Source organism: Camelina sativa, chromosome 5, assembly GCF_030686135.1.
Source record: "Camelina sativa cultivar CO46 ecotype springtype chromosome 5, ASM3068613v1".
Classification (NCBI taxonomy): domain Eukaryota; kingdom Viridiplantae; phylum Streptophyta; class Magnoliopsida; order Brassicales; family Brassicaceae; genus Camelina; species Camelina sativa.
The window spans coordinates 19,265,539-19,292,022 of record NC_141884.1 but is presented as its reverse complement, the minus strand read 5'-3'; the positions used below and the strand labels follow the sequence as shown (position 1 = coordinate 19,292,022).

Sequence of the window (26,484 nt, the reverse complement as noted above, 5' to 3'; positions counted from 1 at the left end):
GATTGAATGGATCATGTTTTGTGTATCCTCTGTCACTTATTCAGTCTTAGTCAATGATAAGCCTTATGGGATGATATCGCCGGAAAGAGGTTTGAGACAAGGAGATCCACTATCTCCATTTCTATTCGTTCTCTGTACTGAAGGTTTATCCCACATGTTAAACAAAGCAGAATTAGCAGGCACTATTCAAGGAATTCAGTTTTCTCCTTCAGGACCATCAGTTCATCATCTTCTTTTTGCTGATGATAGCCTTTTTACCTGCAAAGCTTCAGTTGTTCAGGCAAGTACTCTTCAACAGATTTTGAATGTTTATGGCGAAGCAACAGGTCAGAGGATCAATCTAGATAAGTCTTCAATCACTTTCGGTTCAAAAGTTAATAAAGAAGTTCAAGTTTCTATCAAAAAGTTGACTGGAATCCAAAATGAAGGAGGAGCAGGTACTTATTTGGGTCTTCCAGAATGTTTCAGTGGTTCCAAAATTCAACTACTAGACTATATCTTTGATAAGTTAAAGTCTAGATTATCTGGTTGGTTTGACCGCACTCTTTCTTTGGGTGGAAAAGAGGTTCTTCTGAAAGCAGTTGCATTAGCTCTTCCAGTTTATGCTATGACTTGCTTTAAATTGCCAAAAACAACTTGTACAAAATTAACAAGCGTAATGTCTAACTTTTGGTGGAGTTCTCTTGAGCATCACAAGAAGATTCATTGGTTAAGCTGGGACAAATTGTGTTTATCAAAGGAAAAAGGAGGATTAGGCTTCAAAGATATTCAGAGTTTTAATCAAGCTTTATTGGCAAAGCAATCTTGGAGAATTCTGCAATATCCGGATTGTCTCTTTGCTAAAGTGATGAAGAGCAGATACTTTGAAGAAACTGATATTTTAACAGCAAAGTTGGGTTCATATCCTTCTTATGTTTGGAGAAGTCTTCTTCATGGGCGTGATTTGCTTATCAAAGGTCTTCGTAAAATGATTGGCGATGGAAAGTCTACTAGTGTTTGGTGTGATCCCTGGATTTATGATGAAGGTCTACGACAACGAGCTCCTTTGATGAAGAATATATTTGTCAATTTGGATCTTAAAGTGGACAACTTGATTGACTTTCAAAAGAGAGACTGGAACATGGTCAAATTAAAGGAACTTTTCTATCCGAAAGATGTTCGTCTCATTTTGGTCAACAAGCCTGTGGTTTCTAAAGATGACTACTGGTGTTGGATGCATAATAGGAATGGAGATTACACGGTTAAATCAGGTTATTGGCTTATAAATCAGGTAAACAACCATGAGCTTTTTCAAGAAGTGGACATGAAGCCTTCTTTAAATGAACTTAAGTCTCAGGTTTGGTCTCTTCAAACTTCTCCGAAGATCAAAATCTTTTTATGGAGAGCTTTAAGTGGAGCATTAGCAGTTGCAGAGAAACTAGAATCAAGAGGCTTGAGTAAGGATTTGAGATGTCAGTTTTGCGGTCTGGAGAAAGAATCGATCAATCATGCTCTTTTCTCCTGCTCTATTGCCAGACAAGTTTGAGCTTTATCAGATTATCCTACTCCTGATGGTGGTTTTTCTCCTGACTCAATTTACTCTAATATTCATTACTTGTTTTCTTTGGAAAAGAATCAAGTAATTTCAAAGAATATTAGACTGAAATTTCCTTGGATACTTTGGTTTTTGTGGAAAAATAGAAATGGTTTTCTATTTGAAGGACAAAGAATTGCTACAACGGATCTGGTCATGAAGATAGAAGAAGAAGCCTCAGAATGGTTTAAAGCTCAAACTATAGGCAAAAGGACAGACAGTTCAAAAATCTTTGACAGAGGAAAACAAGTAAAGGAATGGATTAGTCCTCCTTTAACCTGGCTTAAATGCAATATTGGTATGTGTTGGTCAAAGAAGAACAAGGTTGGTGGGTTTTCTTGGGTTTTGAGAGATGAGAATGGAATGGTAATGATGCATAGCAGAAGATCATTCTCAAGCATTCCAACTTTAGAGGAAGCTAACCTAACGAGCATTTTGTGGGCTATAGAAAGCATGAAGAGTCACAAAATTAATAAGGTGGTATTTGCTTCAGAAGCTTTGCAAATGGTAAGGGCTTTCAATAGACCTCAAGCATGGCCTTCCTTTCAGTTTGCTGTTGCAGAAATTAAAAATGGTTTGGATGGTATTCAAGATTGGCAAATTCAGAGTGAAAACAGAGTTTCAAATAAAGGAGCTTTTCTTATAGCCCAAAGTGTTATCCAAGGTAACCGTTTCCAATCCTATGTTGCTCAAGGGTTTCCTTACTGGCTCAAAGAACTCTTTGACTCTGAGAAAAGCTTACCTTAATTCAGAAGAAATTACGGAGACACTCCTTACTTCTCTAGTTCAAGAGTTGCAGAAGCTCTAAATTTAAACGTTCCAATTCCTCAAACTACTGTTTGGAGGAGACATACTTCGGTTGGTTCTAATATCACTCCAAGCTATGAAGATGATTTCTATTCAGTAGTACCAAGATGCTTTGAGATTGGTGAATCCTAAAGCGCAAAAGTTTGAAACCTATCATGAAGGAATCAGATAGGAAACAGAAACAAAAAGTTCAAGATGGCACAGTAGGAGTGTTTCATAAGCCTCCTAATAAAGTGTTAGTTACACTCTTATCAACTTCTGTCGAGACTTTTTGGAGCCTGCAATTTGAAACAGATCATGGGGTTCTCTTTTTGGTGACCTGTTTTGAATTCAGTTTGCTACCTTAGATCTTTCGTTAAAAGTTTGTTTTTACTGTCAGGTTGTTTGTTTATGTTGTTGTAACTTTTGACTTGCTGTTTGGTGAAGCTGTTGTAACTTCTATTCGGCTTGGTTTAGTCTCTAGTCTGTACTCTGACTTTTTGATGTTAAATAATAAACTCCAGTTGAAAAAAAAAAGTGATTATGGAGTTCAACTTTGGTCAACACATTAATGATTTGTAATTTTGACACTGCCTTTGCTCAGTTCTGAAACCTGTTTGTAAATTCTTCAGAGTCTACCCATATGATTCTCTCTGTCTGCCTCCTCTGTTTGTTTTTAAAGAAGGATCTCACACAAAAGCTGTAGAGAGACGACACAAACGGATTGGCCGATTGGGCCAGCTACTATAGAAGATTCATTCTCTTCTCTTAATGCAGGCAATATAAATCAACAGATTGCAGAAGATCCACAAAGGAAAGAGGAATGAAAATCTGAATAACAATACATGTCTAGATTTCTGCATCAGAGAATCTCAGACTTAAAATGATCAATGCAAAAACTACTTTAGTAGACACATCCATCATAAATAAGACAGAAAATACAGTGCCAACCCATTTTAAAAGGAAGTTATGATCATCTCTCATTTGACTGTGAGTAGACTGCAAAGGATGAGAGTAAAGAGTGATTCATGGAAAATACAATAAGACATACAGAGGAGAAATAATAACAAAAAGGAAACAATACCAATTGAGAACAATCCTTGAGGAAACTAGTGAGGAACACAAAGCTTACTTCTCCTAAATACCAGTGAACTATAACTAAAAAAAATAACCTAGAATCAAACCCCAGGAAAAAGCAGCTCATGAAACCTAAATCAACCAAAGATGAAAAATCCAGCATATGAGAGTAAGATAAAATACAAACATAGAGAAGCAACCTCACTAGTTGTTAACAGCGGTCATGAGACAGACCAAAACTAGCCTCCCATGCATCCTCAATATACCTATAAAGGACGGGAGTATTTCACATAAGAAAAAACCCACGTCACAAGCAAATGAGAGTATGATCAAACACTAAACAGAGCTGTAGCATGACGAGAGCTAAGACAACCAGAGATAAAGGGGAAAGAAACCAGTTAGTAATCTGACATTCAAATGAAAGGTGATCTTAAACCACAGGTCTAGCCTTAAGCAGACCCTACAAGACATATAAACATTCAATACAAAATTACTAACAAAGTACAAAGTATAATAAAAAAACTCGTTTTGAAGGAAATTTAAGATCTAAATCAAAATTTTCACAAACCCTAATAAGGAAACAGAGAGAAATAAGAAACCGGCAAAGAGGTAACATGGAACACCGAGAGATCAAAGATCAACTGAGACAGAATATTACAGAGGTAATTGTTAATATAACAGGAAGTTGTGTTATTCGGGAAAAAAAAAGATGATAGGCGAGAAGATAGATTCAACTCAACATAAAAATCCCATTGCCTCCACAATCTGTATCGTTCATACAGAAAACAAACAATCTGCTTAGGAATTGAATTTGGGGAAAAGGACACCCGCAAAAGAGAAAAACGTGTGACACAACCAATCAATCAAAGCCAGGAAAAAGAAGCTCATTACACTTGAATCAACCAAAGATGGAAGCCCCAAGTTTGAGACAAACTATAGAATTTAAAGGAATCTAGGCAAACAAGTCCAAACAGAAGTTCTACTTGCATCACTCAAATTCTTATACGAAGATAATGAATTCACACAGAAAGAGAAAACACCATCCCAAACACAAGCATTTAAACCACCATCAAAAGCATATGACCGTAGGATTAAAACAAAAAAAACCACAATCACAAGCATATAACAAGGCGAAATAATGTTGAAGACTCCCCAATGGCACTGTCCATATCTTACTGTTAACCTATGTAACAAGAATATGTCTAGCTTTCTGCATAATAAGATGAGCTCATACTAGAACAATCCTAAAAGACACCAATATATTCAATACAAAAACTACATTAGTAGACATATCCATATTGAAAAGGACAAAAAAGAAGTACAAACCCATATAAAAAAAAAAAGAACTTATGATCATCTTTCATCTGCCTGCTAATAAACTGCAAAGGATCAGAATCAAGTGATGGATGAAGATATCCAGCTGGAAGACACACAGAAGAGAAATAATAACAAAAATGAAACATACCAATTAGATCATTCCTTGCGGCAACCAATGAGGAAATCAAAGCTTAAAAATACCCAATAAACACATAACAATCAGAAGAAAATTACAGATAGACAAAGGCGTCAAGACGAATAAACCCAAAAAGATGGAAGCCCCAAGTTCAGCCATGTTGAGACAACTTGTAGACTTGAAGGGGATTTAGGCAAAAAAGTCTAAGCAGAACTTCTACTTGCATCATTCAAATTCACATAGAGAGAGAAAAGAAATCAGACAGAGAAAAAGAGTAAAGGGGAAGAAAAAATGACCATACCTCCAAGGAAAAGAGAAGAAACCACCAACGAGGTAACAGAGATGTTTTTTCTGAAGATGTAGAAAGAAATAAAAAACAAAAATCGGTTAAGAGGAAGAATACTATTACCTGAAGCTGTAGCCAAGAGCAGACCAAAAAGATCCATCATATAGAACCATCATCAATTGATCAAGAGAAGACTACCAGAGTGTACCTTTGGGAAGACTTGGTCTAAGACCTTCAAGGCAAACCTAGAATTCCAACCAGCATAACCACGAATAAGGATGTCAGCCTGTGGACATGCAATCAAAACACACACATCAAGGTACCAATTTTATGAAGATAATGAATTCACATAGAAAAATAGTTTGACATCATAAATAAGGCTAAATCAGACATACATATATCAACGTGGTGACACTACGAGAACACGAACAACCAGCACCATTATCAATTCCACTTCGTCTTGGCCATAAATTGCTTGGCTAGTGTTGGCTGGCGCGGAACCTGAGGGAGAGCGAGAGAGCGAATAAGATCATCAGGTGGAGAAGAGAAGTTCTGAGAACAAACCCTTACCGAAAAATAGGACATTGTAACAAAACCCCAGTGTAACACTCACCTGTTGAGGTTTATGTCTGCTCTCTTCTCTCATCGCCACCATTACAACTCTCTGCAATGTAAAATTAGGTGTAAACTAGAGTTATATTTGCAACAATCAGAACACTCAGTTTATAATTACCATCGGCATATTTTGCCATGCTTTGATGAGTCATGACTCATGAAACTAGAGGTCAAAAAAAACACAGAGCAGAGAAATGAACTACTAACCTGGAACACCCGCACGATGAGCCAACTCTTTTAACTGCGCCTGAACTTGCTCTTTGCTTGGCACCTATATTGAAAACAAAAAGATACCTTAGGATCATATAATAAGGGAAACAAAAATTGTATGAAAAGAGACAGAACTATACCTTAGGATCATATAATAAGGGAAACAAAAAATGTATGAGAATGTTAAAAAGATGATCCAACCTTTGCAGTTAACGGCAGCCACAGAGGACACTCAGGTAAGGGCTCTACTCTAGATTGAGCAGAAGGTAAAAGTTTTTTGGCATTCAGGAATCGACATTTCCCTAAAGCGTATTCCCTGTAATATAAAGGGACTAGAATATATAATAACAGAAAGCCTTCATAATCAAAAAAGAGAGGATAAAAAAAATCATTAGAATACATACCATATCAACAGTGATGTTCCCCACTTGTCAACTCCACTTCGTCTCAGGTCCCTACAGAGCCAAGAAGAGTTAAAAATCGCATGAACATAATAAACAAAGCCTTGAATGACTCAATTTAGAAACCAAACCCTAGAAGAGCAACATGAGTAAGATAGTGACAACGATCAGTCAAAGCCATCACCAAAGAAAAAAACGAAAAGTTAATAACATGTAATTAGAAAAAAACACCGAACGAAAGAGACAATACAAAATCAAATACAGATGGATTTAGAGCAAGGAACCCATGAGAACGCTTGAAGACAATAACATGGATTATAGAATACGTGATGATTGGATCATGATTTGCTTCCAAAAGACCTGCAAAACGAAGAAAGAAACGTAAGGAACAAAACAAAACAAAAATATAAGTAAAAGACGTGTGAAGAGGAAGAAGAAAACCCTTTAAAGATGTAGCACAGAGAAGAAGCGTGTCCATCAAAGCCATCACTCTCATCGATAAAAGTATCATCCACAAACTGAAACAACATAATAACAAGTAAATAGCATGAACATGTATATAGAGGTTTCAGCCTGGGATATAACAAAGAGAAAGAAGAGACCGTGAAAGAGGTAACATGGAGCAACAACAGATCATAAGGTGTAAAAAGGTGTAAAGATGCGAGGCAACCTGAAAGTTAAACTCATAAATTAAACGCTCTCACAATCTTTGTTTTTTCTCTTTGAACCTCCCTCACAGTAATCCTAGTTCCTCATGATCTGCATCAAAGAGAGACAGAGATGTTCTTTTCACTTTATATAGAAAGAAACAGAAAAAATCGGTTCAGTGGAAGAAGACTACCTGAAGATGTACCGCAGAGAGGACAAATACAAGCCATCAAAACAGTCACCAACCGATCAAAGCATCCTCCTCCACTAAAATATAGGGTCTTAGGCTTAAAAGTTAAAACATGCAGGCCAACATCACTAGGAAGATCAGCGACATTACTGTTAACTGAAAATTAACAGAATTAAAAATCGCATGAACATAATAAAAAAGCCTTGAATGATCAATTTAGAAACCAAACTCTAGAAGAGCAACATGAGTAAGAGAGTGACAACGATCAGTCAAAGCCATCACCGATCAATCGCAGGATCATCGTCCACAAATCTAAACCAACAAAACAAAAACGACATTATGTAACTAGAAATAAGACAAACCACCGAACCAAAGTGACAATAAAGAAGCAAATAGAGATGAGTTTAGAGCAAGGAACCAATGAGAACGCTTGAAGACAATAACATTGATTAGAAACGTGATGATTGGATCATGGTTTGCTTCCAAAAAAGAAACGTAAGGAACAAACAAAACAAAAAAAAGAAGTTAAAGACGTGTTAAGAGGAAGAACAAAACCATTTGAAGAAGTAGCACAGAGAAGAAACGTGTCCATCAAAGCCATCACTCTCATCGATAAAAGCATCATCCGAAACCTGAAACAACATAACAACAAGTAATTAGCATGAACATACATAAAGCTACCTATGCAATTTGGAAACCAAACCCTAAAAAAAAATCAGTTAAGAGGAAGAAGACTACCTGAAGATGTAGCGCAGAGAAGACAAAAACGATCCATCAAAACCATCACCAGCCGATCAAAGCATCCTCCTCCACCAAAATATAGGGTCTTAGGCTTAAAAGTTAAAACATGCAGGCCAACATCACTAGGAAGATCAGCGACATTACTGCTAACTGGAAATTTAAATAACATAGCAAAATAATGTTGTAAGACTCCCGAATGGCACAGTCCAAATCTCAGGACTGATTGCAACAGATTTGGGAGGGAAAACGGAATGAATACCTGAATTTGTCCAGCCTTTTGCATGAGAGGATAAGATAGAAGAACCAATACACAAAAAAAAAAGATACATACCTTTCTCTGACTTGTTTGCTCTCTCGTCGCCATTATAATGCTTCAAAGTTCTGAGAATCAGAAGACAAGAAATTTCAAATCACACACCACAACTCAGTAACAAAAAAAAGAATCATGGAGATTTAGAAGAAGAAGGAATGAGGAGGTACTTCTAATCAATACCAAAGCTCAGTCCTGACTCCTTTGTTCCGTTTTGATTTCAGACAAAGGGGAAGGAAGGAGAAGAATATGGGCTGCCAACTAACACCGAAAGCACAATTCCTAGAATTTTCAGAACACTGTCGTTTCAAGCCAGAACGATTATCTTCTTCATCATTAACGAGTCACGACACGACCAAAGGTAACAACCGAGCAGAGGTTAGAGTGATGAAAGTGAAGAGTTCTCTAAGGAAAGTAAATCTTAACAAAGAAGGACAAGAGAACAAACAAACCAACCTTGGATCGTGGGAGAAATCTCCTTCAAGATAGGGGTCATTGCTTGGCTGGCTCAGAACCTATGAGAGAGATAGCAAACAAAATCATCAGGTGATAGAAGCTAAGAAGACGAGGATATATAAAGATCAATTGGGCTCAAAGTGCTAGATCTCCATAGACACATCATGACAGCTCAACCAAACCACACATTACCGTCCTGAAAACATACTCCTTTCAGTGCTAAACCTTCATGCTTTCGTACGTCCTTGAAAAAATATGATTCATCGTCCTGTTTGGAACAGACACAAACCTGTTTCCTCGTTTCACCACCCAAAGGCCAAAAGAAAGAAACAACAAACCCATCCAATTTATGCATACCTGCAAAACGAAACATAAACCTGAGATTCTTGTTACACTATTGATAAAAATAAACAGAAGAAAATAAAACACAATTGTACCTGCTTCTTGACTACCTCTCTTCACAGGCCGTGACTCCATTTGGCTCTCTTCATAGGCCATAATCTGCGATCAAAAGCAAGTTGCTGACTTGAAAGATTGGCAAATTAAAGTGAAGGAGTAAGGAAGACGTATTAAGTCAAAGACACCTATACAGTTTGATGTTGTTACCTTTTTTGGTTCTGAATTTTCTTCACTCTTCAAACCCATAAGCTTACCTTTTTTGGTTCTGAATCAGTTTGATGTTGTTAACTTTTGGTTATTAGTGAGTATGTAGTAAAACAACCAACCAAATTGGAGGAAGCGGACAAGGGAAGACAAAGACATATAAATACCTTCTAATCAGTTTAATGTTGTTAGTTACTGAGTCAAATACATCATCGTCCTGGTTAGAACACGAACACAGACCTGTTTTGTTTCACCAAAAAGAAAGAAACAAACCCATTAAAGAACAAAAACTCGACTCACTCTATAAAAGCGGCCAAGGGAAAGACAAAAGACCAATTTGATTACCATTATAATCATACCCTCTCGCTCACTCGCTGTCTGTCTCGCTCTTTCTGGTTGGAACTAATTGTAACCAAGTGAAGAGCCTTTCTGGTTGGAACTATACACTTTGATGAAAGGGCATTAGTTCTTTTTTATTTGTTCTTTAGGACGGAAAGACGGTTTTTTTTTTAAATCCACTAATCATAAAAACATTAGAAGTGATACACACGTATCGCTTATATAACCTCCAAGTCTGCTCAACACCTCAATGAGGTTTGTTTCCTCTATTCATAAATCTAATCTGATGCACACTGTAGCGTAAATCTGAGGTTCTGTGTGTTTCAGGTGGATACAGTGAAGGAGCCAAATTAGACAATGGGGATGAAATGATACACTTTGGTTTCTCTTCATTCGAATTCCAATTTTCTGGCTAATTCGTTAAAAGCAAAAGCTTTTGATCGAATAACCGGTTTGATACTATTTGTTAGTTGGACAGTTAAATTATTTGTCGTTCAATGCCTTCTGATGATTTCTTTTTTTCTTCTTAATTTACTCATTGTGTAAAATATATAGATATACCTGAGAGCAGATGCCACGACTCCTTCAAACACGAAAGAGAACGGTGTAGTACCTACAAAACGCGCAACATTAGGTATTTGTGAGTAGTATATTCATGTGAAATGTTACTTTAAAAGAGATATATGCTTCTTACCTTACTTCGGTTCGACCATAGTAGTCCAGCAAGACCCCACTGTGAGCATCAACACTTGGTCACGGGTTCTTCACCTAAAACAAGCCATCATAGCATTTGTATATAACTTCGAAATGATCGGCAAAGGAGTTCTCAAGCCTTGTCATACTTTCAACGTAATACATTACATGAAACGATCCCCCTGTTATACTAGAAATGATAGAGATACTACCTTTCCAAGCTCGGTGAGAACAGGGTGGCACAACTTCGTAAAGCTTTGACACCTACAGAGTAGGAAAGATTTGTAAGCCACTGGACATTGATCAAATTTTGAGAGCAGAGCAGAATAGAAGGAAAAAGGAAAGTACCAGCTGGGAAAAGAGCGTCATCAGGTAAATGCTTCAAGGCAAACTCTCTTTTGCCCTTGGATCAGTTTTGCGCAGAAGATGGTGTCCATATCCTAGAACAACCTGCAGACAAATCATGATGAGGTCAATAGAGATATTTAGTAGACTCGTAACATTACAACATTAACTAGAAGAAGGGAAAAAAAAAATCTCTTAAGGCGGTGTTAGTTACTAGAAGCTATGAGACTGGTAGACCAAACTTTGACGTTATTAAAATGAGGACACATAACAAGATTTTAAATCATTTTCGCATGCTCAATTTGTTTGAAACTTTCATCAGTCATGTACAGGTAGAGGAATTGTTTGCACCATAATCCAAAGATGTATCTGAGGGGATGGAATCACCATTCTTGTACATCCTGCAATGATTGAGTGGAAAGTTAGATACAAAAATAGAAGTAAAAGTACACTTTCAGTACCGAAAACTCAGAAGCTACAAGAAACATGAAAAAGATTACAAAAATATATATTCTTCACTAACCTCCGATAAACATACACAGCTACAACAGGAACACGAGCAATCAGGTCGAGACAATCCTCATATGTTGGCTCCTAGAACCTGGACAAAAAGATTTTTGTTATGATACCAGCTACTACGAAACGCTATCAATAACTAAACCAGAAACTTGAAACGCACACTTTGACTTGTAAATTCCATTTTCATATGCCCTTTGGAACTCTTTAACCCATCTCACAACAAAAACAAGCAAACAACTATAAGAGTAAAGAGAACCACATAATTGTTTACTTAATAGCAAAAAAACGGAATTACCCATTCAATGCACCACCTGAGAGCACACAAAACGAAAGTCCCTTAATCGGTCAAGTCTTGGCTTGGCTTGAACAGCTTGTAGCTATCAACCATGGAGAGACCACGATTGAGCTTCCCTGCAGAAAAAAAAAAAAAAAAAACGCACAAGTGTTTGATGTGAGTTGATAAATTTAGATGAAATGTCTGAGAGAGGCTCCTCTCACCGCCACGTACATTGTAGTCAAGCATCTGCAAAGAGAGGCACCAAATCAGCAGAAACGAAATGATCAAAGATTCTGATTCAAATTAAAAATGAAAGTGATTCGAGGGAATATACTCATTCAAGCCACTGGCAGGAGTCGTGAGTGAACTCAAATTAAGGATCTTGAAGCAGGTCAGAGCAATACTCGTTTCCCTGCAGTTAGTGAGACAATCAACAGATGAAAACACCTATTACAAGAGAGGAACGTGAGACCACATTTGGGTGTCAGAATACTAAACTACACCACTTCAGTATACCTTTTTGTTCACAGGGCTACAAGCCTCCTTAGTTCAGTATAGTGAGGCCTCCAATCATTATTTTGCAGGAAAACAGAGGCATATTAGATGGCATGAAAGCAAGTGTTCTATGCATACAAACAACTTTTCTAGGGGTGAAAAGAAGCATAATACTTGATTAAAAACTTACGGTGAAGCTATTGAAGATGTTTATGGATGTTTGTTAGCCCTTTCCATTGCTTGAAGATTAAATTCCTGCAACAGTAAGAAATGAGATCCTTGCAGATTCATTAAACGGTTTCATTAAGCTATGAGTATGTTAAAGTCTTGATACTCCCAGATGAAGGGTATTTACCAGAAAACTCTAGCAGATGTGGTGTACTTCTTTGTGGTGCAGGCAAAGCTGGAGCTGTCGAGATCTGCACTAAGTCACAGAAAGCAATTAGGTTTCGTCTAGTTATCTAGTTCTGAAGTACAAATATACCTCGGTGAACCTAGATGCACTGCCTTCCTACTATCTGTCTTTTCACAGGTCGAGCTCGGGAAACTTGGGTGTTAAAAAGACTTTGTCTTGTCTTGTGGAGCGGAGTTGCTAGATACTAAATACTTTTGAGGAATCATTTAAGATAGGAACCTTTACCTGGCCATGAACATGATCGACTGGAATGTCAAAGTATCCCATAGACTGTCCAGAGTGAAGATCACAAGCAAGGACACGGTCTGCACCAAGCTGTGTTATATTTGCTACAAGCTTAGCTGCAATAGATTCACGTCCTTGAGGAATCATATAAAAAGTCTGTTAGCCATCAACGAGAAAGTAACATTCCCTTACACTCTCTTGCAGCTGAGCTTAAATCTCAGCATCACCAAAACGTTTAATCTTGATTTTCCCAAGCTCCAAACCCATATAGCAAGAAATATTCTGACTTGAGTTTCATCATATGGTCCTGAAATTGGGGAAATCTTATGAGGAAAGAGGGAACTAGAAAAGAAAAATATATTCGTTGAATCGTTGGAAGTAGCATTTAAGAACAATCTCAACCATCAGAACAAATACTTAACAACTTCATTTTTAAAAACATTTATACAAACGGGGGTCTACACTAACCTGCTGTTCCATAATTAACTCTTGCAGCTGCGACTTTAGGTCCTGCATTGCTACCATTTAAACGAAATAAACAAACAATCCCACAACCAGCACTTCCAGAAGCAATATTAAGAAGGAAAACACAAACCAATCTTTCAAACAGACTTTTGCATACATCAAATTCAAATATCAAGTTTAGTAAGCATTTGGATCTAGCTTGAGACATAAATGAATAAAAGCTGAAAACTAAATGATCACATGCGGTGACACGGAAATATAATATGTGCAGATAGATAGAGAATTATAACTCACCTTCTGTGTCAATCATGTCGTCCACCATTACAGACTTATAACTGACCTGCAATGTCAAATCTGCAACAAGGTTGGCTGCAACAGATTCACGTCCTTGAGCCTGCAAAAAATTGTAGAATAAAAGTCATATAAAAAGTCTGTTAGCCATCAACGAGAAACTAAATGGGGCCACAAGAATGAAACAATTGACAAACTCATATAACATCCCCTTACACTCTCTTGCAGCTGAGCATAGATCCCAGCATCAGCAAAACGTTTAATCTTGATTCTCCCAAGCTCTATACCCAGATAGAAAGAAATATTCTGACTTGAGTGTCGTCAGACGGTCCTGAAATTGGAAAAAAAAACTTATGAGGAAAGAGGGAACTAGAAAAGCAATATCAAAAAAGGAAAAAGCAAACTATTCTTTGAAGCAGACTTTTACTATGCAGACATCAAATTCAAATATCAAGTTTACTACACAGTTGGATCAAGCTTGAGACATATATAAAAGCTAAAACATGATCACATTATAGCTACCTTCCCTTTAGCATCACCTGATAAGTTCATTACCTACAACATCGGAGTAAGAGGTACTATATAGATAAGAACAAATTAGAATTGGAAACTCAAAATATTCAGTAACTTTAAGTGGAACAAAACCAAAGTGTCAAACCTTGGAAAGTGCATAACTGATAACAATTTTCCCACAGCCAGAAGCACCAGGAATGGCGCAGGTTCCACCACAAACTGAAGGGGAAAGGGCATCAAGGACACGCTGACAACAGGAAAAGAAAGCAATCAACAACACACATCTTTAATTGACTATCTTGGTTGTAAAAAAAAATATATTAATTGAGTAATTACCTGCCCAGTAAGTAGAGGAGTATCAGCAGCAAGCTTTGAAGCAACTGGCCAAGGCATACGTACAAGCCAGCTCTGACATATTATCAACCAAACAAATTTAATAAGTGAACCAAATAGCTTAAAAAAATTAGGCTTGCAAGTAGGAAAATTATAGATTCATGCAAACCTGAAGCATTGTGAAAGATTATGGGACGAGCCCTCGCGCGACACTACCAACATGAAGTGAAACTACCACCAAATCATCAGAGAGTATGGCCTTATTAATTGTAATGAAGTATCACAGGCTGTTCATGAATAATAAAGTAGAAAAAGAAGTAGCGATAAGAAAATACATAGTCAGAAAAGGGGAAGTCAATGCTATGAGGAATCAAAAGATAGGAAACTTTACCTGGCCATAAACATGATCAAAGTAGCCCATAGACTGTCTCGGACGGATTGAAGATGACAAGCAAGGACACGGCCTGCACCAGACTGTGTTGTTATCAAATTGGCCACAAGCTTGGTTAACGTCCTTGAGACAAAAACTTCCGTATAATGTATTATACATCAGTATGTTATGTATGCACACATATAGTATAACAGTTCCAATGAAAAAGAAAAAAAAGGCAGAACAGTTTTTTATGTCTAGTACGTTACCTCGTCGCCGTATAATGTTGTAAAAAGCATGAGGAGACACAGAACCATCAGATGTTCTTCCTCCAAAACCCCAGGCAGGAAATCGAATCATGAAACTGGACTGGATGAGAAAAAAATAGAGAACAAATTATGTTAAAGCTCAGATCCTCACTCCTCAAGTCCTCCGTTCCGTTTTGTTTTCAGGCAAGGGGGATGGAAGGAGACGATGCTCCAAAACGACAGCGTCTCATCAACTAATGGACCCTAAAAGAAGAAATAAAGAATTATGGTGGGCCAACTAACACCAGAGCCCAATTCCCATAATTCTTAAACCGAGCCCAGTGTTAAGACTTATGAGTAAGACCAAAACCCGTTAAGAAGACGTTAGCACGGAGAAGAAGCGTTTCCATCAAAACCCCTGAAGACGTTAGAGCGGAGAAGAAGCGTTTCCATCAAAGCATGATCCCATAAAAGACATCAAACGATCCAAAACCTGAAATAAAGTACATACCGACAATAAAAATCACACCATCCTTAGCTGATCAAAGCAACCTATGCGCAATATTTTAAAACCAAACCCTATAAAAACATCAATTAGTATAGGTGAACATATATACCTCACCAAAAATAGCCATTAGTATAGATGTGAAGTAACCAGAAACTCGAAGTTATATACTCTCAAACCATCCTTCCCTCCAACAAGGTCCTTAACCTCCACGATCTAACACAAGCAAAGAAAAACATTAGCTGATCTGTGTGATCAGTAAGAATATAACAAAGAGGCAACAGGGAGCAACGACAGAACAAAGGTTAACTTGTGGTTGTAATGGAAACGGATGGTAATACAAAGATGTAGCACAGAAGAAGAAACCTTAAAAAGATGACAGACCAAAGGTAAGATTTTATCACATCAGTCCTCCCAGTGCCTTCACGATCTGCATCAAAGACAAATAAATTTTCGTTAAAAAGACATATTAAACCGATAGGCAAAAAGGTGTAAAGATGCGAGGCAACCTGAAAGTTAAAACTCATAAATCAAACGCTCCCACAATGTTTGTTTTTTTCTCTTTGAACCTCCCACACAGTAATCCTAGGTCCTCATGATCTGCATCAAAGAGAGATAGAGGTGTTTTTTCACTTTATATAGAAAGAAACAGAAAAAATAGGTTAAGTGGAAGAAGACTACCTGAAGATGTACCGCAGAGAGGACAAATACAAGCCATCAAAACAGTCACCAACCAATCAAAGCATCCTTCTCCACAATCTAAAATTAACAGAGCCAAGTAGAGTTAAAAATCGCATGAACATAATAAAAAAGCCTTGAATGATCAATTTAGAAACCAAATTCTAGAAGAGCAACAAGAGTAAGAGAGTGACAACGATAAGTCAAAGCCATCACCGATCAATCGCAGGATCATCCTCCACAAATCTAAACCAACAAAACAAAAACGACATTATGTAACCAGAAGATAAGACAAAACCACCGAACCAAAGTGACAATAAAGAAGCAAATAGAGATGAGTTTAGAGCAAGGAACCCATGAGAACGATTGAAGACAATAACATGGTTTAGAAACGTGATGATTGGATCATGGTTTGCTTCCAAAAGACCTGCAAAACAAAGAAAGAAACGTAAGGAACAAACAAAACAAAAAAAAAAAGAATCATAGGGATTTAGAAGAAGAAGAAATAAGGAGGTACCTCTAATCAATACCAAAGCTCAGTCCTGACTCCTCTCTGTTTCGTTTTGATTTCAGACTAAGCGGAAGGAAGAAGAAGAATATGGGCCGCAAAACTAACACCAAAAGCACAATTCCTAGAATTTTCAAAATACTGTCGTTTCAAGCCACAATGATCATCTTCTTCATCATTCACGAGTCACGACACGACCAGAGGTTAGAGTTAGCGATGAGGAAAGTGAAGAGTTCTCTAAGTAAAGTAAAATTCAACAAAGAAGGACAAGAGAACAAACAAACCAACCTTGGATCGTGGCAGAAATCTCCTCCAAGATAGTGGTAATTGCTTGGCTGGCTCGGAACCTATGAGAGAGATAGCAAACAAAATCATCAGGTGATAGATACTCAATGGAGAAGAGAAGAGGATTTTCCAATAATATAATAGAGAGGTCTGAGAACAAACCCTGGCCGAGTAATATTGGACCCATAGATAGATACTCTATCTGGAATAAGGAACCCAAGGCATTGAGGTTTGGAACCTCCATGAACCCTAATTCTCCATACCTACAGAAACATATTAAACCCAAAATCTCAGTCTCCATCTGAATTGTAAACAAAAGAAAAACAACAACTTTAAAAAGGAAAATTCGACTCACAATTCATGGATCTGTGGAGTCCAAGACCATCATCATCTTGCTCTCTCGTAGCCATTAGAACAATCTATTTATCATCTTGATCTCTGTATCTCTCTCTCACTCAACACCACAGTAACTGTGTAAAATCAGATTAAGGAGGAGACCAATTAATAAACGTACAACATACACCAGCAATTATTGTGTCTCCCTCGACTGCAAAACAAGTTGAATTCAGTGGAGCATCAAGATTAAAACCATATGAACACTTCAATAGATAGAGAGAGATGCATTCAAACAAACACATTACCATAGCTGATTGGGCTGGGAACTAGTCCCCAAGGACAATCTTTGTCAAGAGCTGGGACAGAAACACCCCGAGGGATGTACACATCACGGGACCGGATATTCTGGTAATAGTTCTTCAATGGCCTCCTGTGAGATATGAAACAAAAGAATCGTGAGAAACAAAAGAATCGTGAGAAGCCATCTTAAACCTGAAATCCATCGAAGATCATTTCCCAAAATACCTGGTCCAAGCTCCAGAGAAAGTGGCTGAAATAACAAGGGCAAAATATATGTTAGCTACAGATAAATAACCCTAGAAGAAAAAAAGAAAAAAAAAAGCCGAGACAATGAGGAGAACTCACGAACTTTGTGCGAACAGGCTCAATATCTGTTAATCCAGCTACTTCCTAGTAATATGATAAAAAAGGAAGTTGTTCAGTTAAGATAATAAGATATATTACTTGTACAGAAGCACAGATGCAAGTACTTGACAGATAAAAATAATTAAGGTAGTAGAGTAATTACAAAAAGAAGGACAAGAGAACAAACAAACAAACCTTGGATCGTGGCAGAATCTCCTTCAAGATAGGAGCCATTGCTTGGCTGCAGTGTTGACTGGCTCGTAACCTGAGAGAGCGAACAAAATCATAATACACATTAAAAACAAATTAGCTTATTGATTAAGTTTTGAGACATGTAGAAACAGAGAGATCCAGAAGAAACCTGTGGACGGTGAGATAAAGCCTCATGAGCTCTTTCATCTGAGTAGCTCATGTGTGAAAAAATTGCAGCATAGCCTAAGGAATCATCTAATGGAATGATGCTACCATCCTTGTACATCCTGCAATGTTAATTCATGAAACTAGAGGTCACAAAACACACAGAGCAGAGACATGAACTACAAACCTGGCACAGCCGCATGATGAGACAACTCTTTTGACAGCCACTTGCACTTTGCTCAGAGTAGTCTCTCACTCCTCACTCCTCAGTCGTCACTCCTAAAGTCCTCCGTTCCATTTTGTTTTCAGACAAGGGGATGGAAGGAGACGATACTCCAAAACGACAACGTCTCATCAACTAATGGACCCTAAAGAAGAAATAAAGAATTATGGTGGGCCAACTAACACCAACTAATTCCCATAATATCAAATAAAACAACAGATATGATAAAAGGTGTGTATAAATGCGAGGTAACCTGAAAGTTAAACTTAGAAATCAAACACACTCCCAGTCTCCCACAATGATTTTTCTTTCTCTTCGAACCTCCCACACAGTAATCCTGGTTCCTCATGATGATCTGCAACAAAGAGAGACAGAGATGTTTTTTTTGAAGATGTAGAAAGAAAAAAGAAAAACAAAAATCGGTTAAGAGGAAGAATACTATTACCTGAAGCTTTAGCCAAGAGCAGACCAGAAAGATCCATCATATAGAACCATCATCAATTGATCAAGAGAAGACTACCAGAGTGTACCTTTGGGAAGACTTGGTCTAAGACCTTCAAGGCAAACCTAGAATTCCAACCAGCATAACCACGAATAAGGATGTCAGCCTGTGAACATGCAATCAAAACACACATCAAGGTACCAATTTTATGAAGATAATGAATTCACATAGAAAAATAGTTTGACATCATAAATAAGGCTAAATCAGACATACATATATCAACATGGTGACACTACGAGAACACGAACAACCAGCACCATTATCAATTCCACTTCGTCTTGGCTATAAATTGCTTGGCTAGTGTTGGCTGGCGCCGAACCTGAGGGAGAGCGAGAGAGTGAACAAGATCATCAGGTGGAGAAGAGAAGGTCTGAGAACAAACCCTTACCGAAAAATAGGACATTGTAACAAAACCCCAGTGTAACACTCACCTGAAGACGTGTGAAGAGGAAGAAGAAAACCGTTTAAAGATGTAGCACAGACAAGAAGCGTGTCCATCAAAGCCATCACTCTCATCGATAAAAGTATCATCCACAAAAAAGTATCATCCACAAACTGAAACAACATAATAACAAGTAAATAGCATGAACATGTATATAGAGGTTTCAGCCTGGGATATAACAAAGGGAAAGAAGAGACCGTGAAAGAGGTAACATGGAGCAACAACAGATCATAAGGTGTAAAAAGGTGTAAAGATGCGAGGCAACCTGAAAGTTAAACTCAGAAATTAAACGCTCTCACAATCTTTGTTTTTTCTCTTTGAACCTCCCACACAGTAATCCTAGTTCCTCATGATCTGCATCAAAGAGAGACAGGGATGTTCTTTTCACTTTATATAGAAAGAAACAGAAAAAATCGGTTCAGTGGAAGAAGACTACCTGAAGATGTACCGCAGAGAGGACAAATACAATCCATCAAAACAGTCACCAACCGATCAAAGCATCCTCCTCCACAATCTAAAATTAACAGAGCCAAGTAGAGTTAAAAATCGCATGAACATAATAAAAAAGCCTTGAATGATCAATTTAGAAACCAAACTCTAGAAGAGCAACATGAGTAAGAGAGTGACAACGATCAGTCAAAGCCATCACCGATCAATCGCAGGATCATTGTCCACAAATCTAAACCAACAAAACAAAAACGACATTATGTAACTAGAAATAAGACAAAACCACCGAACCAAAATGACAATAAAGAAGCAAATAGAGATGAGTTTAGAGCAAGGAACCAATGAGAACACTTGAAGACAATAACATGGATTAGAAACGTGATGTTTGGATCATGGTTTGCTTCCAAAATACCTGCAATATGAAGAAAGAAACGTAAGGAACAAACAAAACAAAAAAAAAGAAGTTAAAGACGTGTTAAGAGGAAGAACAAAACCCTTTGAAGAAGTAGCACAGAGAAGAAACGTGTCCATCAAAGCCATCACTCTCATCGATAAAAGCATCATCCGAAACTTGAAACAACATAACAAGTAATTAGCATGAACATACATAAAGCTACCTATGCAATTTGGAAACCAAACCCTAAAAAAAATCAGTTAAGAGGAAGAAGACTACCTGAAGATGTAGCGCAGAGAAGACAAAAACGATCCATCAAAACCATCACCAGCCGATCAAAGCATCCTCCTCCACTAAAATATAGGATCTTAGGCTTAAAAGTTAAAACATGCAGGCTAACATCACTAGGAAGATCAGCGACATTACTGTTAACTGAAAATTTAAATAACATAGCAAAATAATGTTGTAAGACTCCCGAATGGCACAGTCCAAATCTCAGGACTGATTGCAACAGATTTGGGAAGGAAAACGGAATGAATACCTGAATTTGTCCAGCCTTTTGCATGAGAGAATAAGATAGAAGAACCAACGCACTCTCACAATGGTACCAACTTTATGAAGATAATGAATTCACATAGAAATATAATTTGAAATCATAAAATAAGGCTAAACCAGACATACGAGAACAGCAACAACCAGCATCATTATCAATTCCACTTCATCTCAGGTCCCTACAACAATAAAAGTCCCAGTTAAAGCAAATTGTTTTCAAAATTTAATATGAAGAGAAACACTGATCATTAACAAATTTCAAAGCAACACAAGGAACAAATAATAACACAAAATCATACAGGATGATATGAAATAAAACCTGGGGGTCTTCTTCTTCTTCTTCTTCTTCTTGGACGTTGGCTCATAAAATGGTGTCATTTATGGAATTAGTTGTTTATGCTCTCTACCTTCAATGATGATCTCCTTGACCTGATTCACAATATAATTAAACCATTAAATTGCAACTGTAACCAAAAATAAAAGCAAATTCATCGATCAAATCAGAAGAACCAGTTTATGTTGTTACCTTAAGCAAGCACGTTGGTGACGATTGTGTTCTGAATCAACGAGAGAAAGAGAGAGTCAAATAAATCAATCAAAGCCCACCTGTTCCACATAATCAAAAAGAAACAAACCTATATGTCCTAACTCAGTCAAAACCATATAGATTGATAAGAAGAACACACAAAAAAAAAAGATACATACCTCTTTCTGACTTGTTTGCTCTCTCGTCGCCATTATAATGCTTCAAAGTTCTGAGACTCAGAAGACAAGAAATTTCAAATCACACACCACAACTCAGTAACAAAAAAACAAGAATCATGGAGATTTAGAAGAAGAAGGAAAGAGGAGGTACTTCTAACCAATACCAAAGCTCAGTCCTGACTCCTTTGTTCCGTTTTGATTTCAGACAAAGGGGAATGAAGGAGAAGAATATGGGCTGCCAACTAACACCAAAAGCACAATTCCTAGAATTTTCAAAACACTGTCGTTCAAGCCAGAACGATCATCTTCTTCATCATTCACGAGTCACGACACGACCAAAGGTAACAACCGAGCAGAGGTTAGAGTGATGAAAGTGAAGATTTCTCTAAGTAAAGTAAATCTTAACAAAGAAGGACAAGAGAACAAACAAACCAACCTTGGATCGTGGCAGAAATCTCCTTCAAGATAGGGGTCATTGCTTGGCTGGCTCAGAACCTATGAGAGAGATAGCAAACAAAATCATCAGGTGATAGAAGCTAAGAAGACGAGGATATATAAAGATCAATTGGGCTCAAAGTGCTAGATCTCCATAGACACATCATGACAGCTCAACCAAACCACACATTACCGTCCTGACAACATACTTACCAGATAAGCCCCCTTTCAGTGCTAAACCTTCATGCTTTCGTACGTCCTTGAAAAAATATGATTCATCGTCCTGTTTGGAACAGACACAAACCTGTTTCCTCGTTTCACCACCCAAAGGCCAAAAGAAAGAAACAACAAACCCATTAGGTTATGAATAAATAAAAAAGCAAAAAGTTTGAGGAAGTGGACAAGGGAAGACAAAGACCTATAGTTAGCTTCAAGCTTTTCAAACACATCCAATTTATGCATACCTGCAAAACAAAACATAAACCTGAGATTCTTGTTACACTATTGATAAAAATAAACAGAAGAAAATAAAACACAATGTACCTGCTTCTTGACTACCTCTCTTCACAGGCCGTAACTCCATTTGGCTCTCTTCATAGGCCAGAATCTGCGATTAAAAGCAAGTTGCTGACTTAAAAGATTGGCAGATTAAAGTGAAGGAGAAAGGAAGACGTATTGAGTCAAAGACACCTATACAGTTTGATGTTGTTACCTTTTTTGGTTCTGAATTTTCTTCACTCTTCAAACCCATAAGCTTACCTTTTTTGGTTCTGAATCAGTTTGATGTTGTTAACTTTTGGTTATTATTGAGTATGAAGTAAAACAACCAACCAGATTGGAGGAAGCGGACAAGGGAAGACAAAGACATATAAATACCTTCTAATCAGTTTAATGTTGTTAGTTACTGAGTCAAATACATCATCGTCCTGGTTAGAACACGAACACAGACCTGTTTTGTTTCACCAAAAAGAAAGAAACAAACCCATTAAAGAACAAAAACTCGACTCACTCTATAAAAGCGGCCAAGGGAAAGACAAAAGACCAATTTGATTACCATTATAATCATACCCTCTCGCTCGCTCGCTGTCTGTCTCGCTCTTTCTGGTTGGAACTGATTATAACCAAGTGAAGAGCCTTTCTGGTTGGAACTATACACTTTGATGAAAGGGCATTAGTTCTTTTTTATTTGTTCTTTAGGACTGAAAGACGGTTTTTTTTAAGATCCACTAATCACAAAAACATTAGAAGTGATACACACGTATCGCTTATATAACCTCCAAGTCTGCTCAACACCTCAATGAGGTTTGTGTCCTCTGTTCATAACTCTAATCTGATGCACACTGTAGCGTAAATCTGAGGTTTTGTGTGTTTCAGGTGGATACAGTGAAGGAGCCCAATTAGACAATGGGGATGAAATGATACACTTTTTGGTTTCTCTTCATTCGAATTCCAATTTTCTGGCTAATTCGTTAAAAGTAAAAGCTTTTGATCGAATAACCGGTTTGATACTATTTGTTAGTTGGACAGTTAAATTACTTGTCGTTCAATGCCTTCTGATGATTTCTTTTTTTCTTCTTAATTTACTCATTGTGTAAAATATATAGATATACCTGAGAGCAGATGCCACGACTCCTTCAAACACGAAAGAGAACGGTGTAGTACCTACAAAACGCGCAACATTAGGTATTTGTGAGTAGTATATTCATGTGAAATGTTACTTTAAAAGAGATATATGCTTCTTACCTTGCTTCGGTTCGACCATAGTAGTCCAGCAAGACCCCACTGTGAGCATCAACACTTGGTCACGGGTTCTTCACCTAAAACAAGCCATCATAGCATTTGTATTTAAATTCAAAATGATCGGCAAAGGAGTTCTCAAGCCTTGTCATACTTTCAACGTAATCCATTACATGAAACGATCCCCCTGTTATTCTAGAAATGATAGAGATACTACCTTTTCAAGCTCGGTGAGAACAGGGTGGCCCAACTTCGTAAAGCTTTGACACCTACAGAGTAGGAAAGATTTGTAAGCCACTGGACATTGATCGAATTTTGAGAGCAGAGCAGAATAGAAGGAAAAAGGAAAGTACCAGCTGGGAAAAGAGCGTCATCAGGTAAATGCTTCAAGGCAAACTCTCTTTTGCCCTTGGAACAGTTTTGCGCAGAAGATGGTGTCCATATCCTAGAACAACCTGCAGACAAATCATGATGAGGTCAATAGAGATATTTAGTAGACTCGTAACATTACAACATTAACTAGAAGAAGGGAAAAAAAAATCTCTTATGGCGGTGTTAGTTACTAGAAGCTATGAGACTGGTAGACCAAACTTTGACGTTACTAAAATGAGGACACATAACAAGATTTTAAATCACTTTCGCATGCTCAATTTGTTTGAAACTTTCATCAGTCATGTACAGGTAGAGGAATTGTTTGCACCATAATCCAAAGATATATCTGAGGGGATGGAATCACCATTCTTGTACATCCTGCAATGATTGAGTGGAAAGTTAGATACAAAAATAGAAGTAAAAGTACACTATCAGTACCGAAAACTCAGAAGCTACAAGAAACATGAAAAAGATTACAAAAATATATATTCTTCACTAACCTCCGATAAACATACGCAGCTACAACAGGAACACGAGCAATCAGGTCGAGACAATCCTCATATGTTGGCTCCTAGAACCTGGACAAAAAGATTTTTGTTATGATACCAGCTACTACGAAACGCTATCAATAACTAAACCAGAAACTTGAAACGCACACTTTGACTTGTAAATTCCATTTTCATATGCCCTTTGGAACTCTTTAACCCATCTCACAACAAAAACAAGCAAACAACTATAAGAGTAAAGAGAACCACATAATTGTTTACTTAATAGCAAAAAAACGGAATTACCCATTCAATGCACCACCTGAGAGCACACAAAATGAAAGTCCCTTAATCGGTCAAGTCTTGGCTTGGCTTGAACAGCTTGTAGCTATCAACCATGGAGAGACCACGATTGAGCTTCCCTGCAGAAAAAAAAAAAAAAAAAAAAGAGAACGCACAAGTGTTTGATGTGAGTTGATAAGTTTAGATGAAATGTCTGAGAGAGGCTCCTCTCACCGCCACGTACATTGTAGTCAAGCATCTGCAAAGAGAGACACCAAATCAGCAGAAACGAAATGATCAAAGATTCTGATTCAAATTAAAAATGAAAGTGATTCGAGGGAGTATACTCATTCAAGCCACTGGCAGGAGTCGTGAGTGAATTCAAATTAAGGATCTTGAAGCAGGTCAGAGCAATACTCGTTTCCCTGCAGTTAGTGAGACAATCAACAGATGAAAAACACCTATTACAAGAGAGGAACGTGAGACCACATTTGGGTGTCAGAATACTAAACTACACCACTTCAGTATACCTTTTTGTTCACAGGGCTACAAGCCTCCTTAGTTCAGTATAGTGAGGCCTCCAATCATTATTTTGCAGGAAAACAGAGGCATATTAGATGGCATGAAAGCAAGTGTTCTATGCATACAAACAACTTTTCTAGGGGTGAAAAGAAGCATAATACATAATACTTGATTAAAAACTTACGGTGAAGCTATTGAAGATGTTTATGGATGTTTGTTAGCCCTTTCCATTGCTTGAAGATTAAATTCCTGCAACAGTAAGAAATGAGATCCTTGCAGATTCATTAAACGGTTTCATTAAGCTATGAGTATGTTAAAGTCTTGATACTCCCAGATGAAGGGTATTTACCAGAAAACTCTAGCAGATGTGGTGTACTTCTTTGTGGTGCAGGCAAAGCTGGAGCTGTCGAGATCTGCACTAAGTCACAGAAAGCAATTAGGTTTCGTCTAGTTATCTAGTTCTGAAGTACAAATATACCTCGGTGAACCTAGATGCACTGCCTTCCTACTATCTGTCTTTTCACAGGTCGAGCTCGGGAAACTTGGGTGTTAAAAAGACCTTGTCTTGTCTTGTGGAGCGGAGTTGCTAGATACTAAATACTTTGAGGAATCATTTAAGATAGGAACCTTTACCTGGCCATGAACATGATCGACTGGAATGTCAAAGTAGCCCATAGACTGTCCAGAGTGAAGATCACAAGCAAGGACACGGTCTGCACCAAGCTGTGTTATATTTGCTACAAGCTTAGCTGCAATAGATTCACGTCCTTGAGGAATCATATAAAAAGTCTGTTAGCCATCAACGAGAAAGTAACATTCCCTTACACTCTCTTGCAGCTGAGCTTAAATCTCAGCATCACCAAAACGTTTAATCTTGATTTTCCCAAGCTCCAAACCCATATAGCAAGAAATATTCTGACTTGAGTTTCATCATATGGTCCTGAAATTGGGGAAATCTTATGAGGAAAGAGGGAACTAGAAAAGAAAAATATATTCGTTGAATCGTTGGAAGTAGCATTTAAGAACAATCTCAACCATCAGAACAAATACTTAACAACTTCATTTTTAAAAACATTTATACAAACGGGGGTCTACACTAACCTGCTGTTCCATAATTAACTCTTGCAGCTGCGACTTTAGGTCCTGCATTGCTACCATTTAAACGAAATAAACAAACAATCCCACAACCAGCACT

General features: G+C 37.6%; 2 protein-coding genes across 60 annotated transcripts in view; both read right to left on the bottom strand.

Annotated features, from left to right (window-relative positions):
- Window positions 1–3,313: 3,313 nt before the first annotated feature.
- Window positions 3,314–7,790, bottom strand: LOC147944031 (citrate synthase 4, mitochondrial-like). Of its 10 annotated transcripts, none has more exons than XM_087450428.1 (14): window positions 7,658–7,790; window positions 7,243–7,551; window positions 7,072–7,160; window positions 6,843–6,919; window positions 6,686–6,761; window positions 6,405–6,455; window positions 6,202–6,316; window positions 5,998–6,061; window positions 5,789–5,839; window positions 5,571–5,676; window positions 5,384–5,461; window positions 5,191–5,240; window positions 3,637–3,702; window positions 3,314–3,358 (listed from the first exon to the last, which is right to left on the bottom strand). In XM_087450428.1, the coding sequence occupies exons 3-9, from the start codon at window positions 7,086–7,088 to the stop codon at window positions 5,799–5,801; spliced, it is 441 nt and encodes a 146-aa protein (XP_087306554.1). In that variant the 5' UTR covers window positions 7,089–7,160; window positions 7,243–7,551; window positions 7,658–7,790; the 3' UTR covers window positions 3,314–3,358; window positions 3,637–3,702; window positions 5,191–5,240; window positions 5,384–5,461; window positions 5,571–5,676; window positions 5,789–5,798. The 10 variants fall into 10 exon arrangements, with proteins under 10 accessions (XP_087306554.1, XP_087306555.1, XP_087306549.1 ...); XM_087450429.1 differs by having other exon boundaries at window positions 3,314–3,702; window positions 7,243–7,395; window positions 7,469–7,551; XM_087450423.1 differs by lacking the exon at window positions 7,658–7,790 and adding an exon at window positions 3,444–3,517 and having other exon boundaries at window positions 7,004–7,160; window positions 7,243–7,302.
- A 1,726-nt stretch (window positions 7,791–9,516) lies between these two features.
- LOC104786960 (V-type proton ATPase catalytic subunit A) overlaps window positions 9,517–26,484 on the bottom strand; it is a 32,364-nt gene continuing 15,396 nt past the window's right edge. For 3 of the 50 annotated variants that reach the window (XM_087450373.1, XM_087450374.1, XM_087450377.1), the window contains 77 exons: window positions 26,391–26,440; window positions 26,115–26,229; window positions 25,768–26,038; window positions 25,639–25,702; window positions 25,474–25,538; window positions 25,298–25,345; window positions 25,115–25,192; window positions 25,002–25,026; window positions 24,792–24,907; window positions 24,501–24,578; window positions 24,329–24,378; window positions 23,982–24,083; window positions 23,846–23,897; window positions 23,635–23,708; window positions 22,946–23,553; window positions 22,768–22,840; window positions 22,604–22,661; window positions 22,435–22,498; window positions 22,310–22,355; window positions 22,105–22,195; window positions 21,893–21,951; window positions 21,615–21,761; window positions 21,457–21,506; window positions 21,278–21,308; window positions 21,071–21,180; window positions 20,741–20,930; window positions 20,479–20,631; window positions 20,300–20,375; window positions 20,145–20,217; window positions 19,955–20,037; window positions 19,795–19,872; window positions 19,624–19,712; window positions 19,348–19,471; window positions 19,130–19,235; window positions 18,860–19,022; window positions 18,668–18,769; window positions 18,379–18,559; window positions 18,196–18,313; window positions 18,030–18,099; window positions 17,835–17,879; window positions 17,715–17,739; window positions 17,495–17,619; window positions 17,209–17,400; window positions 17,016–17,116; window positions 16,857–16,915; window positions 16,578–16,735; window positions 16,415–16,487; window positions 16,277–16,306; window positions 16,064–16,141; window positions 15,892–15,982; window positions 15,749–15,812; window positions 15,495–15,598; window positions 15,248–15,370; window positions 15,050–15,141; window positions 14,899–14,954; window positions 14,651–14,773; window positions 14,429–14,490; window positions 14,263–14,334; window positions 14,072–14,173; window positions 13,953–13,991; window positions 13,630–13,744; window positions 13,417–13,516; window positions 13,126–13,175; window positions 12,850–12,964; window positions 12,658–12,773; window positions 12,373–12,436; window positions 12,208–12,272; window positions 12,039–12,086; window positions 11,857–11,934; window positions 11,744–11,768; window positions 11,541–11,656; window positions 11,250–11,327; window positions 11,078–11,127; window positions 10,730–10,831; window positions 10,594–10,645; window positions 10,383–10,456; window positions 10,200–10,301 (listed from right to left, as the gene is read on the bottom strand). In XM_087450373.1, coding sequence (XP_087306499.1) covers window positions 13,735–13,744; window positions 13,953–13,991; window positions 14,072–14,173; window positions 14,263–14,334; window positions 14,429–14,490; window positions 14,651–14,773; window positions 14,899–14,946 — 456 coding nt within the window. In that variant the 5' untranslated portion in view covers window positions 14,947–14,954; window positions 15,050–15,141; window positions 15,248–15,370; ... (50 more) ...; window positions 26,115–26,229; window positions 26,391–26,440 and the 3' untranslated portion in view covers window positions 10,200–10,301; window positions 10,383–10,456; window positions 10,594–10,645; ... (12 more) ...; window positions 13,417–13,516; window positions 13,630–13,734. Of the gene's footprint in view, window positions 9,590–9,694; window positions 9,789–10,199; window positions 10,302–10,382; window positions 10,457–10,593; window positions 10,646–10,729; window positions 10,832–11,077; window positions 11,128–11,249; window positions 11,328–11,540; window positions 11,657–11,743; window positions 11,769–11,856; window positions 11,935–12,038; window positions 12,087–12,207; window positions 12,273–12,372; window positions 12,437–12,501; window positions 12,774–12,849; window positions 12,965–13,125; window positions 13,176–13,416; window positions 13,517–13,629; window positions 13,745–13,935; window positions 13,992–14,071; window positions 14,174–14,262; window positions 14,335–14,428; window positions 14,547–14,650; window positions 14,787–14,898; window positions 15,142–15,247; window positions 15,371–15,494; window positions 15,599–15,748; window positions 15,813–15,891; window positions 15,983–16,063; window positions 16,142–16,276; window positions 16,307–16,414; window positions 16,488–16,577; window positions 16,739–16,856; window positions 16,916–17,015; window positions 17,117–17,208; window positions 17,401–17,494; window positions 17,620–17,714; window positions 17,740–17,834; window positions 17,880–18,029; window positions 18,100–18,195; window positions 18,314–18,378; window positions 18,560–18,667; window positions 18,770–18,859; window positions 19,023–19,129; window positions 19,236–19,347; window positions 19,713–19,794; window positions 20,038–20,144; window positions 20,218–20,299; window positions 20,376–20,478; window positions 20,632–20,740; window positions 20,931–21,070; window positions 21,181–21,277; window positions 21,358–21,456; window positions 21,507–21,607; window positions 21,765–21,892; window positions 21,952–22,104; window positions 22,196–22,309; window positions 22,356–22,434; window positions 22,499–22,603; window positions 22,685–22,767; window positions 22,841–22,945; window positions 23,554–23,634; window positions 23,709–23,845; window positions 23,898–23,981; window positions 24,084–24,328; window positions 24,379–24,500; window positions 24,579–24,656; window positions 24,699–24,791; window positions 24,939–25,001; window positions 25,027–25,114; window positions 25,193–25,297; window positions 25,346–25,473; window positions 25,539–25,638; window positions 25,703–25,767; window positions 26,039–26,114; window positions 26,230–26,390; window positions 26,441–26,484 lie in introns of those variants that run through there. The other 47 variants (XM_087450375.1, XM_087450376.1, XM_087450394.1 and 44 more) reach the window with 47 other exon arrangements.

Bases quoted from the DNA above. Each gene is read 5' to 3' on its own strand.
- LOC147944031 (XM_087450423.1), bottom strand. From the start codon at position 7,038: ATGATCTGTTGTTGCTCCATGTTACCTCTTTCACG. The intron at 6,762-6,842 runs GTTTTCTTCTTC...TTCGTTTTGCAG, and splicing joins CTGTGCTACATCTTTAAAGG to GTCTTTTGGAAGCAAATCAT. The intron at 5,840-5,997 runs GTTAGTAGTTCA...TTTACATTGCAG, and splicing joins TCATCGTGCGGGTGTTCCAG to AGAGTTGTAATGGTGGCGAT.